Source organism: Monodelphis domestica, chromosome X (genome assembly GCF_027887165.1).
Source record: "Monodelphis domestica isolate mMonDom1 chromosome X, mMonDom1.pri, whole genome shotgun sequence".
Classification (NCBI taxonomy): Eukaryota; Metazoa; Chordata; class Mammalia; order Didelphimorphia; family Didelphidae; genus Monodelphis; species Monodelphis domestica.
The window spans coordinates 13,302,122-13,315,584 of NC_077235.1; the positions used below are offsets into that span (position 1 = coordinate 13,302,122).

The 13,463-nt window shown below is 35.1% G+C and overlaps 1 protein-coding gene across 5 annotated transcripts in view; it reads right to left on the reverse strand.

Moving 5' to 3' along the window:
* DIAPH2 (diaphanous related formin 2) overlaps window positions 1-13,463 on the reverse strand; it is a 931,826-nt gene that overhangs the window by 658,333 nt on the left and 260,030 nt on the right. For all 5 annotated transcript variants that reach the window (XM_056809150.1, XM_056809153.1, XM_056809151.1 and 2 more), the window contains 3 exons: window positions 11,233-11,337; window positions 7,132-7,467; window positions 5,305-5,419 (listed from right to left, as the gene is read on the reverse strand). In XM_056809150.1, coding sequence (XP_056665128.1) covers window positions 5,305-5,419; window positions 7,132-7,467; window positions 11,233-11,337 — 556 coding nt within the window. The remainder of the gene's footprint in view (window positions 1-5,304; window positions 5,420-7,131; window positions 7,468-11,232; window positions 11,338-13,463) is intronic.

Here is a 13,463-nt window from a genome sequence, read left to right on the forward strand (position 1 = left end):
AAATTGCCTGAAACGATTGTCTCAAAGCATAGAAATTATTTATATGATCCAAATGGTGAGTTGATTTCCAGACAGAATCAGTGCATGCTATTCTGGTTCACCACCTGAAATAGCTCCCTAAGCCCTCTCTGTTTACTCCCCTGTGTATTAAGGCTCACAGTCAAGAAAGTCACATATTGTGTCATTAAGAGAGTATGTTATTTGTAGGGACAGCAGATCTTCCAGGCCATTCTCCCCTTCAAATAATCACATACACACGGTTGAATACTCAAGGTGAAATGTGATTGTTTTCAACCCAACCTCAGGGAAAGTCAGTATTATCAAGGCAGTTAGAGGTGGATTCTGTGTCTCCATTCTTTTGTGACTTTTTATTATAACACTAGAGAAGGAAGAGGCTGTGACAATATTTGGAGAATAAGTGAAATATGCAAATCACCCGGAGAACGAGTTCATTCTAAAGAAACATCAAGACAAATTTAAATATGATGACAGGATCTGAGTTTCTGAGTTGAAATGATGCACAGAGTGCAGAGAAGTCAAGTAACTTGCTGGATATCACACAGGCAGGACATGGCAGAGTAAAGACTGACTACTGGGTGTTTGAAATTTTCAAAGGCCAAAGTCAAGACTCTTTAGAAAAGGTATCTTAATACAAATGTTCCAATTCATTTCTAGCACAATTTTGGACTTCTGAGGTAATAGCTCAATTATTAGAAAAGGACACTTTTATGCATTTGTAATATTTATAATCATCTCAATTTTCTCTTATCACTACTGAAGCTAAATTATATGACTAGTCTATTATTTAAAAAGCTCCATTATATTATCCTCTTATGTTTATTCCCTGTGTTTCCTCTAAGCAGCATGAAAATCCAGGAAACCACTTGCAAGTTTTACATGTACTACTATCTTTGTTCTTCCTGAGGTCCCTAGAGAACCCTAGAAATTCTAATTAGTATTAGCAGTTATTGCCTACATGTTTTATTATTATTTCAAGTGTAGTTAATATTAACAGTCATTACTCTAATTCTTGTATAATATTACTATTATCTGTGGTTACCAAGGATCTTTGCAAGTAATAGCAAACATACCATTATAGGCCCACAGGTTACATTCTGCTCCAAAGTCATCAGATCAAATTCTTAATACAAAAAAGAGGACAAAACCAAAAATGCCAGAAATATCCAGGATGACTATCAGTCCAACGAAGGTCTGCTTCAACTATGTGTAGTCCTATATCATTTATTTCATTAATCAAGAAATAATTTTGAAATAGATGATCATGATTTGATACTATTATGGCTAATAAGGGAATCCAAACTATTCAGTGCATAACAATTGGATTTTAGGACTGGGAAGGTCCTCGGAGATCAGATACAGTTACTGTAATTAATATTCAGTGGCATCTTGCTCTAACCTAATTAATTTTTTATAAAACACTAAATGAAAATAAAAACATCCACATTTGCTAATAAAAGTAATTTAAACAGAAATGTTTGAGAGCAGAGCACTTTTCATAAGCTAAATGTACTACCTATTAAAAGGAAAATGTCAGAAATGTTAAGTCTGAGTAACAATTTATGAGAGATTTTATAATTTACCATTTTTACATCCTTTCTAATCTGGAAAACTGAGTCAAATTAGTTCTTAAGTTCTTCCTTGAAACTAAGAGTATCTGCGACTGGATACGCCATACCCAGTGGACAAGGCACACAGGTTTCATTGAGTAGTTCTTGGAGAACTCAGGCAAAATCCTGGAGGTAGAAGAAATATCAACTGGCATCCAATTCTGGTGAACAGGACCCCTTTCCAGAACTGGCAGAATCATAACAAAAGGTCCCAAGGTGACAGAAGGTGGCAATTCTGTACCTGTTGCATACACAGGTGAGTCAGTGAATAGGTAATGAACAGGTGAGGGAAGACCAACAAAACTTATTGATCATCCACAAACAAGAGACAGGAGCACTGGGCTGAGTATCAAAAGACTCAAGATGCAGTCTCTCATCCACCACATTCTCCCATTGGTACAGCAAAGCAACTCACTGAACTGCTCTGAACATTAACTAGTTTGCTTGTCTGTGATCCTTATGCTACCTACCTTACGGAATTATTGTAAACCATAAAGCAAAGAGCTATGAGACTTATGATAGTGGAGATAGAACTTCATCCTGTATCTTCTGACTTCAAGTCCAATAAAGTCTCCATTTCTCCAAGGTGTCTCTTATTTTTCCTTATATATGTAAGACCTGTAATTGTTCCACTTTTCTCTTCTTTGCTCTTTTCACTTTTTACTTATAATATCTCATTAGTATCTTAAAGTGCTATTACAAGGGGATTTTTTATTACCTAACAAGTTTGATTTTGCTGCCAATAACATTGTATCTTTCTCATGTATACTGCTATATGTTATGAAATAACAGATTTGATTTTTGCTGAAAGTAACTGTATCTTATGTATAGTGCTGTCTGAGTGTTTTTTAAGAAAATAAAACAATGATGTTTTATGATGATGGTAATGCTATCAATAACTAAGCAAAAGATTCAATAAAGAGTTTATTTCGTTTTTTAAAAAAGCCAAAGTGGTGATTATAAAGAACTCTGAAGTCATCAGGAGATGACGCCAAGAAAGGCCAAACAAGCAAGCTTGATATTACCAAAGATATAACCAAAGGTTAGGAAGTTATAAATGACTTGATGAATCAGAGATCACAGAAAGATTTCTCCTATTACTTTCTAGGGTGTGACAGTCAATTCAAACATATATAATGAGCAAAAATTAACATGTTCCAAGTGATGAATGTGGAAAAAAAAACACTGTAGGAAATACTTAACTGGAATAATTTTTATATTCTTTGAAAAATCTCCAAAAAGATATGCAAAATGAATATTAAATATAGTATTGAGGTTAGAATAGATCACCATGGTAATTGTGAATTCTTAACCAAATAAGAGATAAAGATGATCATAAAAGATAAAATGAGTTATTTTGATTACAGGAAGTTGAAAAGCTTTTATATGAACAAAAGTAATGCATATAGGATAAGAAATAAAGAAGACTGCTAGGAAAAATAATTTTACCAAATGTCTTTGACAAGGATATGATATCTAAGACAGGCAGGAAGACAATAAAAGTCCCCAAAAGGTATGAAATAAGAATTCTGAAAGGAAGAATTGCTAATAGCACCCATTTGCAAGAATTTGCCAAATCATTAAAAATACTAGAAATGCAGATCAAAATTCTGAGGTTTCACCTCATAGCCAGTAAACTGGCAAAGATGAGGAAAGATGGGAACAATCAGTATTTGAGGGCTGAGAAAGAGCAGGCATGCTAATAAGTTGTTCGTATAACTGTAAATTTATTTTAACCATTCTAAGAAAGCAATTTGGAATTGTTTTTAAAAATGATGAAAAGTGTCCATACCCTTTAAACATTAAATCCTACTGCTAGGTGCTCCCCCAGGAGGCCAATAACAAAAAGAAAGGCCCCATATATATCAAAATACTTAGAGTAGCACTTTTTGTGGTAGCAAAAAAATAGAAACTAAGTGGATCCCATTAATTGGGAAAGAGATAAACGAGTTAGAGTACATAAATATGATAGCACATTATTGGACTTCAAAAAAACAATGAGGACAAAGAACACAGAAAACAATTAGAACATTTATATGAACTGAAGCAAAGTAAACAGAAGAAAACAATATCCACAATGACTAAAATAACTTAAAGGGAAAGAACCCAACAAAATAACTGAAATCGATTGCTGTGAATTTACAAAGCCCAAAATTGGCTCCATAGAAGAGACATAAGAAGTACCTTTCACCCTTTTTTGATGACATCTAGTACATTATAAATAAGGTAAGAGGTTTTTGGTGTGTTGGTTAGTTTGCACAAGTATTTTTTCCCATTTTTCCTCCATTATTTAAAGGGATAGTCCTTATGGAGGAGGAGAAGCAGGGATACATTGGGAAATAGGTAGAAGTATAGATGGAAAAAAGAATAGGGGAGTTTTTGAAAAAATAAATCTTAAAAAAATCATATTCACAGATCCAAAAACAAGTGGCATATATCTGATGCAGTAGCTGGAAAAGATGTTTGTCACTTCAAAGAGCATGGAATAATAAAACATGTTGCTTTTTGAGCAAAAAGCTATTTTAGGGAAAACACACTAGAAAAGTTTCATTATATTATGTTTAATTAATGAATGATAGAGAGAATGTGTCCAAGATGAGTTACTTGACCTTTATAAGGCTAGTAGAAGTAAAATAGGGATAACAATAGTACCCACAATACTCACTTTACAGATCTATTGTTAGACTAAACCAAAGTATATATGTAGAAAATCTTTTAAATCACATGTGTCAATTTTGTCCTATAAATTCATAAAAAAAAGTTTGCAATGCAGTGATGGTGCAGGACCCAACTATGGTCCAGGAGAATTAATGAGAACATTGGGAGCTTTACATCTACTGTAATTAATGTAAATTCCAAAAGGCAGACGGAAAGATGAGAAATTATTAAAAGCCCAGTTCCAAATTCAAAATTCTTAGTAATTACTTTCACGATTCATCAGATCCTCAATTTAGAGTAAATAACATAAAATCTGCAGAAAAAGTATCATAGAGAACTCACAACTATACAGTGCTTTAAAACTGACCAAGCAATTCCCTTACAAGCACCTCATAAAGCAGGCAGCACAAGCATTACCACAAATGGGGAATGTGAGGACATAGGCCCAGGGTTATAGATAGAGTCAATGAGTCTCATAGGCAGGACCTGAAGTCAGGTACCCTAACTCTAAACTGCCCTTTCTACTTTGCCATCAAATAGAAAGACAACAGTTCTCAGAATACAGTTTTTTCATAGTCCAAATGTAAGATGAAAGAGTAATCACTAATTTCCCTGCTGTCAAAGTTTGTAGCAACTTTGCTGAAGGCCGAGATAAAAAATTGGGATTTTGTTACATTGTTTTCTTATTGATGGTGAAGCAACACGAGGATCTTAGCTGGTTCAATGAAAACGAAAATTTTGCCACTAACACTTTGGCCAACAAAAATAATACAGCTCTCATTTTGAGACAAACCAGATTATTATAGATAGAAAATATGTCAGCAGTAACCTCAGTTTATAGCCCAAATATCATTACCTAATATCACTTAAACAGGTTAAACAATGTACAAAGTTTTCTTCCTAAAATTTTTCTGGATGGGGAAATAACTAAAGATACCCATGAGACATTCCTAAAACAGGGATCAATTATTATTAGTACAAAAAGCAAATACTTTTTTGTAAAATCTCCAAAATGTACCTTTCATTTGTGTAGCAAAAGTGAGTGCCAATTTTGCAAAGAGATCTGGATTTTCAAACTTATCTTCCTTCACTTTTAGCCAGAAGCAGTTCTCAGATATTTCTTGTGGTTCAATCTGCAACCAAAAGCAATAAGAATAATGTGAGTGATTATTATGGCCAGTTCACTCTAGATGTCTGCTGCTCATTGATTCAGTTTTAGGCTCTATCCAAACAGTTTTCTAGTGCTCATTAAGTATAGAGACAGCCATGGAATAATAGAGAAATGGTCTTGGTGTCAGGAAAAATCTGGATTTCAGTCTTACTTTTGACCCAAATTATTTATGTAACCATGGAATAGACACTTCGTCCGAATGTTCCAGGCAGCCCTCGAAAAACTATAAGTTGCAGAGAAGATACTAACCTGTACAGGTAGAGGGAATTTCCTTTCTTAAATTTCCAAATATAACCGTGAGGTCACAGGTCTAGTTGCTATCTACCTCCTTATCCATTTAAATTGAAGGTTTAGATTTTGTATAGAGTTCATAAAGGAAAAGTTACACAGTAGAAATATTCTATTATGCTGCTCCAAAGGTTATGGTTTTCCATAATGGCCACCATCACACTTTAATGATCCTTTGAATTAGTATCTCTCTCCACCCTTCAAAGGATCAACTATTATTTAAGGGAGTCTTAGATTGTCTATGCCAATTATAATGACTCATTGATTCCTTTAACAAGCAACTCAATGCTTCTTAATGTCAAGGTTTTAATGTTATCAAAAAGCATGCTTTGGTCTTCATACAATTTAATCCAATTCACAGAGGTGCTGACTAATAATGTCTACAAATATGGACCTCATTTCTATTTAACAGGACTCTGAAAATGAGATGTTGGGGAGAAATTTTATTCTATTTTTAAAATTCTAAATACCTACCATTATCACCCAACTTTCTTGAAACTTACCTGTTTGTTGCCTAAGAAAACTTCTTTTATCAACCCTATTAACCCCCTTCCCTTAATCTTCTTTCCCTCGTCTTAGCATTTTCTGTCCTCCAATTCCTAGTCCCCCTTCCCTCCAATTTGTCCTCTTCTCTCTTTCTACCCTTTCAAAAGTATTCATAGGAGGAGAAGTCTCCATGTGAGCAGTATTATTTTGCAATAATTACATTTGTTGAAAAACAGCACGCACATATTCTATCACCACAAGTTTAAGCAGTCTTTCTTCCTGGAAAAGCAATCCTGAAGACTGACTGGAAGTTACAACTTAACAGAAGGACCATCATTTCCTTGGACCAAAACTAACTGTGGATTATTAAACATGTAATGAGTAAAAGGAATTGAAAAAAAGTGATTTCCTTCCTTGTTCCTTGTAGAAGTATCATCTACTATTTATACAGGAACAGTAATGGTACAATATACAAAGGTATTCCCAAATGCCTCTTTCTATCTGGATTATCTAGCTATTATCAATTCTCTCACTAACTTCTTTTCCTAGTGACATCAACTTCAAACTCCTCTCCACTTCTTGCAATGATTTCGGTAGATTTTACCTGCATCACTTTGTGAATTGATTTAAGTCAAATCTTACCTCATCTTTAAAGTTAACAATTAGGAAGAGTGATTTAATTAGTAGTTTTCAGACAATGAAGTAAATTGAAAAAAAAATGAAAGAATTATCTCCATAAACTAATGATGTTATAGAATGGTTAGTCTTGAGATTCTCCCATTTTAGCCTTAAGAAATTCAATTATTCTAATACCAATGACATCTAACATCCCCATGTAGTATCTAGCACCTTAGCTCCCCTCCCCCCCCCCCCCCCCCCCCGCCGGTAAAAAGTCATTACCTTAGACCAATTGATTCTTTTCATGGACACTTCTGGCTTGTATAGTTTTTTTTGCTTCATTCCAAAAGGTAGGGAAACAGCTACTCCAGGAGGAGGAGGAATACCACCTAGAGGTGGTGGAGGTGGAGGTCCCCCAAATAAAGGAGGTGGTGGTGGTACAGCTCCTCCAGGTAAAGGAGGGGGAGGAGGAGGAGGAATTCCACCAGGAAGCGGTGGTGGTGGTGGAGGTGGAGGAGGAGGTGGAGGAACAGCACCACCTGGAACTAGAGGTGGTGGAGGAGGTGGTGGTGGTGGAGGTGGTGATAGAACTCCTGGTGTCTCAGAAAGTCCATGTCCCTGGAATATACATATAAAAGAACAGATGTCACACCTCTGGGGTGTTTCCATAAACATTTTGTTTGCTATCCAAGATATTGACAGCAATATGGATGGGTATTGTTTCCAAAGTTCATGGATGTTAATATGATCCCTATGTTTCCTTATTAGCATTTCAGAGCACATTAGAAAATTATTACTTATACCCTATATGCAAAATGATATTTCATTTATCTATTAAATAATACTTCAAAATAATTTTTAAAAGTTTCATATTGTGTAATATATGCTGAGAATTAAGTATTTTGTAAAATGGTTTGGACTTGCTTAAGAAATTGGATAGAATACAGTACTAATTAGGACAAGGTCATGAATGGAATCCCCAAATGGGCCAATTAACTTTGCACAAATAGAATCTGTCTCATAGCCCCTGAAATCCACTTGTCTAATAATTATAGTAATAATACTAATGAATGTTTTAAATTTACATAATGATCTATATTTACCAAAGGGTTTCCACCTTCATTATCTCGTTTGAGTCTCATAGGCCTATAAAGTAGGCTGAGCAGTTAATATCATGCCCATTTTTACAAATAAGCAAACTGAGGCCCAGAGAGTAAAATGATTTGCTACTGCTCATATGGCTAGTTAAAAGTAGAACTCAGAAAACTGGGACAATCTCCAGTTCTCCTTCCTCTGTGACATGCTACACCTCTGGAAATACATTTTACCAGGCAAGAAGAGAAAAACAACAAAAGTAGAAATGAAGAGCAAACCCAAACAAAGCATCCTCCCTGAATACTGTACTTGCAAAGGGACTATTTTGTACCATCTTATCTTTTTCTTGATGATTAATCAATCAATCATTAATCATTTATGAAAAACATCTGTGATCTAAAAACCATTCTCTTCCCCAAATAATAGATAGCCATTCCCATTTCTAAAAACTCATTTAAGAAATAATTCTAAGACTATACTACTTCCTACTCCACCCACATTTGACACTGACATAAACAGATCCAATTTAGAGTGTTACCTGTTTAGTGGAAAAATAGTCATTGGTACAAATCAACTTAGAAGCAAGCAGTCTGTTTGGGCTACATTTGTGGAAGGGAGTAAGGTATAAAGAGAGTGAAGGTAGGAAGGGGCTATATCAAAAAGGAATTTCAATGACAAATAGAGAGCTGTATATTTCATGCTCCAGGTGACAGGTATTCATTGGAGTCTACAGAGTAGCAGGATAATGTGTTAATAAGGATACTATGAAAAAATTATATTGGCAGCTGAGGAAAGACTCGGTGGGGGGGGGGGGGGGGTAAGGCCAATCAAATCTATTATAATAGTCCAAGTGGAAAGTGATTGGAAGCTCACACTCCAGCAGTAGATGGCTAAATAGAAAGGGAAAAACTTGAAACTGTGGTTGTAGGGAATGAAACAATAAATTCTGCCAAGGGATTGGATAGATAAAGCATTCATTAAGTCCTCATTATTTGCCAGGCATTCTGCTAAGCAGGGGGAATAAAAGTACAAACCAGTAATACAGTTCCTGTCCTTAGGGAGTTTACATTCTATCAGGTAAAAGGAAACATCACAAAAAGGGGCATGGCATGAAATAGAATGAATGGAAAATGAGGTGAAGGCTTGGATGCAGAGTCCAGACAACTGATGGGGAAGAGAGGGAAGGTGAAAACTTTGTCACTGCAAGGAATATTCTTAGGAAAATTCTACATAGGAAAATCCCAGATTGTTCAAGGACTAAACTTCCTAATCGGATTACAACAATGGTAACAAAAATGTACATGAAGCTCATGAAAATCACTCAAATTTTCACCACATACTTAATAAAGTATTTGGGATGAACAAAGGACATTAGAGAGGGGGACAACATTTCAGGCTAGGCCTTTGATTTCCTAAGTAAATATCCAAGGCAGAATGTGATGCATGGTGGGAGTATGAGCAAGTGCTATAAGAGCCCTAAGGAGGGAGAGATTATTTCAGCTACAGTGTAGCAGGAGACCAGGGAACATAATCTGGGCTGGGAAGGATAAGAAGGCAAAAAAGAAGGAACGAAATAGAGGACACTGTAGAGAAAAGAAACAGCATGGGAAAAATTACAGATGCAAAACATCAGGAATGGTCAGTTTAGTTTAGCTAAATAGAAGGGAATTATTATCAGATAAAGATGGATGGAAACAGTGGGTAAGGGAAGAACCGGGAGAGCCTTGAATGACTGGTTAAAGAAACTATACTTAAACCAGTGGAACAATAGGAAGCCAATGAGGCCATATGGGCAAAGTACAATATTAAAACTGTGCATTAAGGAGAGTATTGGGAACAACAGAAATGAGGGATAGAAAGGGTGAAGGTTAATAGAAAAAAAGTTGCATGGGTATTATTGTGAGAGTAAGAGTTAACTGGCAGTAAGAGTACAAAGGAGAGTAAAGTTACCAAAAAATATTATAAAAGTAGCAGAAAAAGGATGGTGCAAACAATGGCATATGGAAGGTGAACAAGAAGGGGGTCAGATATAACAATGTGGCTTTGAATCAGAACAAAAATAGCAGGAGCAACCTTGACCAAAATAATAAAGGCAAGTCTAACAGTTAATATGGAGGAAGATGAAACTCATGTTCAGCTTTACGTGTGCCAAGCTTAAGGAAATGTGGCTTCAGAAAAACACAACCAGGTAAAGATACTTAAAAATGGAGCACTGCCAAAATCAAAGGAAAAGATATTCAGCAAAGAGTTAGTCACTTGTGTCAAATGAAAGAGAGACACTGAACAGAAGAGGATGGGGGATGTGGTGATGAGGAAGTCTTTGAAGAGGAGTTTAAATACAGTGACGAGGATCCGAAATTAAACTGTTTGAGAATTCAAGGTCCAAGGACAACTGGGAAGTAATGAAGTTAGAGCAGCCAGTGTATATTTCCTCAGGCTATATAGTAAGTACTTGAAGAAGCATTTATTCATTGATGGAATCTCCTGAGGGTTTCATTATTATGAAGTGTTTTACATATTCAGCCTCATTTGTCCCTTACAACAAACCTGGTACATAGAGATAAGGAAAAAAATTATTGTGCTCTCACAGAGAGGTTAAATGACTTGTCCAAAGTCACATATCTAGTAAGTGTCATGATAATAAGGCCATTTTTCAACAGAGCTATGAATTCAGATACTATCAGATTTGGGGCACATACCAAATTCTTTCCATTATACACCTCATTATAGATAGATACATACATTTTAGGGTTTTAAAATGAGGTAGTCAAATCTCAGAGAATTGTGGCTCAAAAAAACTTTGAGAAAAATTAAAATTAATGAGAATTTTCATATTCTTTTCAAAACATGGGTTCAATATTTCAAGTTTATATAAAATCTTTTTATTTTAAATTACCCATTTTATATAAATCATGTTTCAGAAATATACTCTGCTAAACTATACTTTTTAAAGAAACTTATCCACTGACCTCTTAAAAATCTTAATTATATATTATATGAATTTATAAAATATTATCATATAAATATAAAGTTAAGATAAATTTTATATAAAAGTTTCAGAAATATCTATTAAACTACGTTTATTTACATATGCATATGTATGTGTATATAGATATATTTTTTCAAATTTTTCATTCACCTTTTTTTTAACATGTGCAGATACAACAAGATTTCCAACAATACATGCTGTAGAATCATCAAATACAATGGAAAACCATTCCAAATGTTTACTCTGGCCATTCTGTCTCTTCAGTGTTAACACCTCAATTCTCGCTCTTGTTTCATTACCTGAGTTCGGAGCTGCTGGAGTTCAGTTTCGAGTTCCTGTATTTTTTCCTCTCGGCGCTGAAGTTCAGCCTGGGCCTCCTGTCGTGCCGTGAACTCCTCATCAAACTGTAATAATCACTATTATCAGTGTACTCATCCACCTATTAGAGACTTAATGACTAAGCTTTGAAAAAAAGGTTGAGCAATGGCAAATAGGAAATAATGAGGGATTTGGGGTAGCATGGGTGCAGAGGGGGAGGAAATAAATGATTTTAAACAAATCTACTAAGAAAATAACACTGCTCAGGAAGATTTCGTTTCCCCAAAATGTAAAGTCCTCAAAAATGTTTGCTTGTGGTAATAAAACTTTTGATACTTCTTTGAAAAATGATGTGAGTTAAAAGTTATAAGTTGTAGTTATAAGTTATGTAGTTATAAGACATGCTCTGCCTGGACAAAGAACATGTTGTACTCTGTTAAGAGCTCAAATGAGACCAAATACAAATAATCCATTCAATTTGGAAATTAAATGGAAAAGCATGGCATCAAGCATTTCAATGTCATGAAGAGATTTCTTCTTCAAAAGAAGTCATATTCTGAGACCAGCCACACAGAGGAAATTCACAATAAACTAAAATATTCAACAAGCACCTTTAACTGGCAAGCATTCAAGAAACTATTCAAAAAGCTGAAATTTCGAATAGTCTATTAGGGTAAGGGAATTCACTGTGTTAACAACAATGTTTATTATATACAATGAGTAAGAGGAAGTACTCATAAAAATATTTCCAGAAGCCACACAAATGGATAACACAGAGGGAAATTACCCCAGGATTACTCTTCTAGAATAAAATCCATAGGATTTTGAAGCTAAAAGACATCTTAGAGAAAATCTAGTCCAACAGCCTTGGGTAAAGATAAGGAAAGTAAGGCTTGGAGAGATTGGATGACTTGCCAAGGTCATATAATGGTTCCTGGGAGATTCCCCTGACCCCTTAGCTGGCAGTTAGGTTCTTTTTCATCCTAGTACATCAACACCTAAAGTGATTCTTTCAAGGAAAAATTCCAGAGGTCACATTACACCAAAAAGTATTTCTACTCCAAACATTCTTCATGAGAACAGTTTATTAACCAATGTTATCTGTTTATAATCACTTTTAGAAGATACGCCTGGAAAAAAAAATGGACAGAAGTAGCATTTATCTCGAATAGTTATCATGGCACAAGGTTTGTTAAAAATGAAACACGCTCTAAAATTTGTGAAGAGAGTTGAGAATGTGCTACTTCAAAACACATACTCAATATTAGAAGGAGAAACTCTTCTTTGTTCATCAAAAGGTGTGCAGATCTCTTACCTTTATTGCTGCACTAGGAAAAGAGAAGGTGCCGCACCAACATTTGTTGCTCAAAGTCCTTTAGTGACTGAGAGCATGAAGACCTTTCTCCAAATGCCCTAAAGTACTTTCACTGATACTCAGTTATTTCTGGACTGATAACAAAATTGAGTATTCCAAGTAAGTCATATTGTTCAATGGATGGTACTCGGCAAGCACTTTACCTTACTAGTAGAAAACTCCTGGTCTACATGTGTTTCTCCTTTGCTCTGGCACCAAGGGAGAAGGAGGAAAAATCCACAGGATCAAGAACCATAGAAAGGTGCTCTTAGGAGAAGATCAACTACAACAATGGTCTCCTGACTTTCTCTAATAAAAGCCTAAGCCCAATCTCAACAATGACCATGGCCATGGGGGCTTAAGAGTGAGGTTTGCTCAAGAGCCTTTCCTACAACAAACTTATGCTACACAGAAGTTTGAAGCCTGTGAAGCAGAGAATTATTAAAAAACAAATTTAAGTGCTTAATTTTATTTCCATCAATCTGAGGTTCTCTAATAGGTAGGACATCTCTCTCAGCTCTCTCTGGAGTTCCTTACCATGAGCAGAAGAACTGGAGGAAATTGATGAAAACTTATTTTAATGATTGCTATCATTCATATCATTTGAACAACTTATTTATTGCCATTTCAAATGAATCATATGATTTCTTTTATCATTGTAATATAGAATACATTGTATTCTACATCAGTGTATTAAGAATGATGACAAAGGGAAAGTGCAAAATGGCAATCTTATTTTATTACTACAAAATATCCAGAGACACTAGTTACAACATTGGCTAAAAACATAATAGAGTATACGATTAAAATAAAACTTTTCCTGACCTCTTGGTTTCTAAGTAAAGGTGAGAAATATAT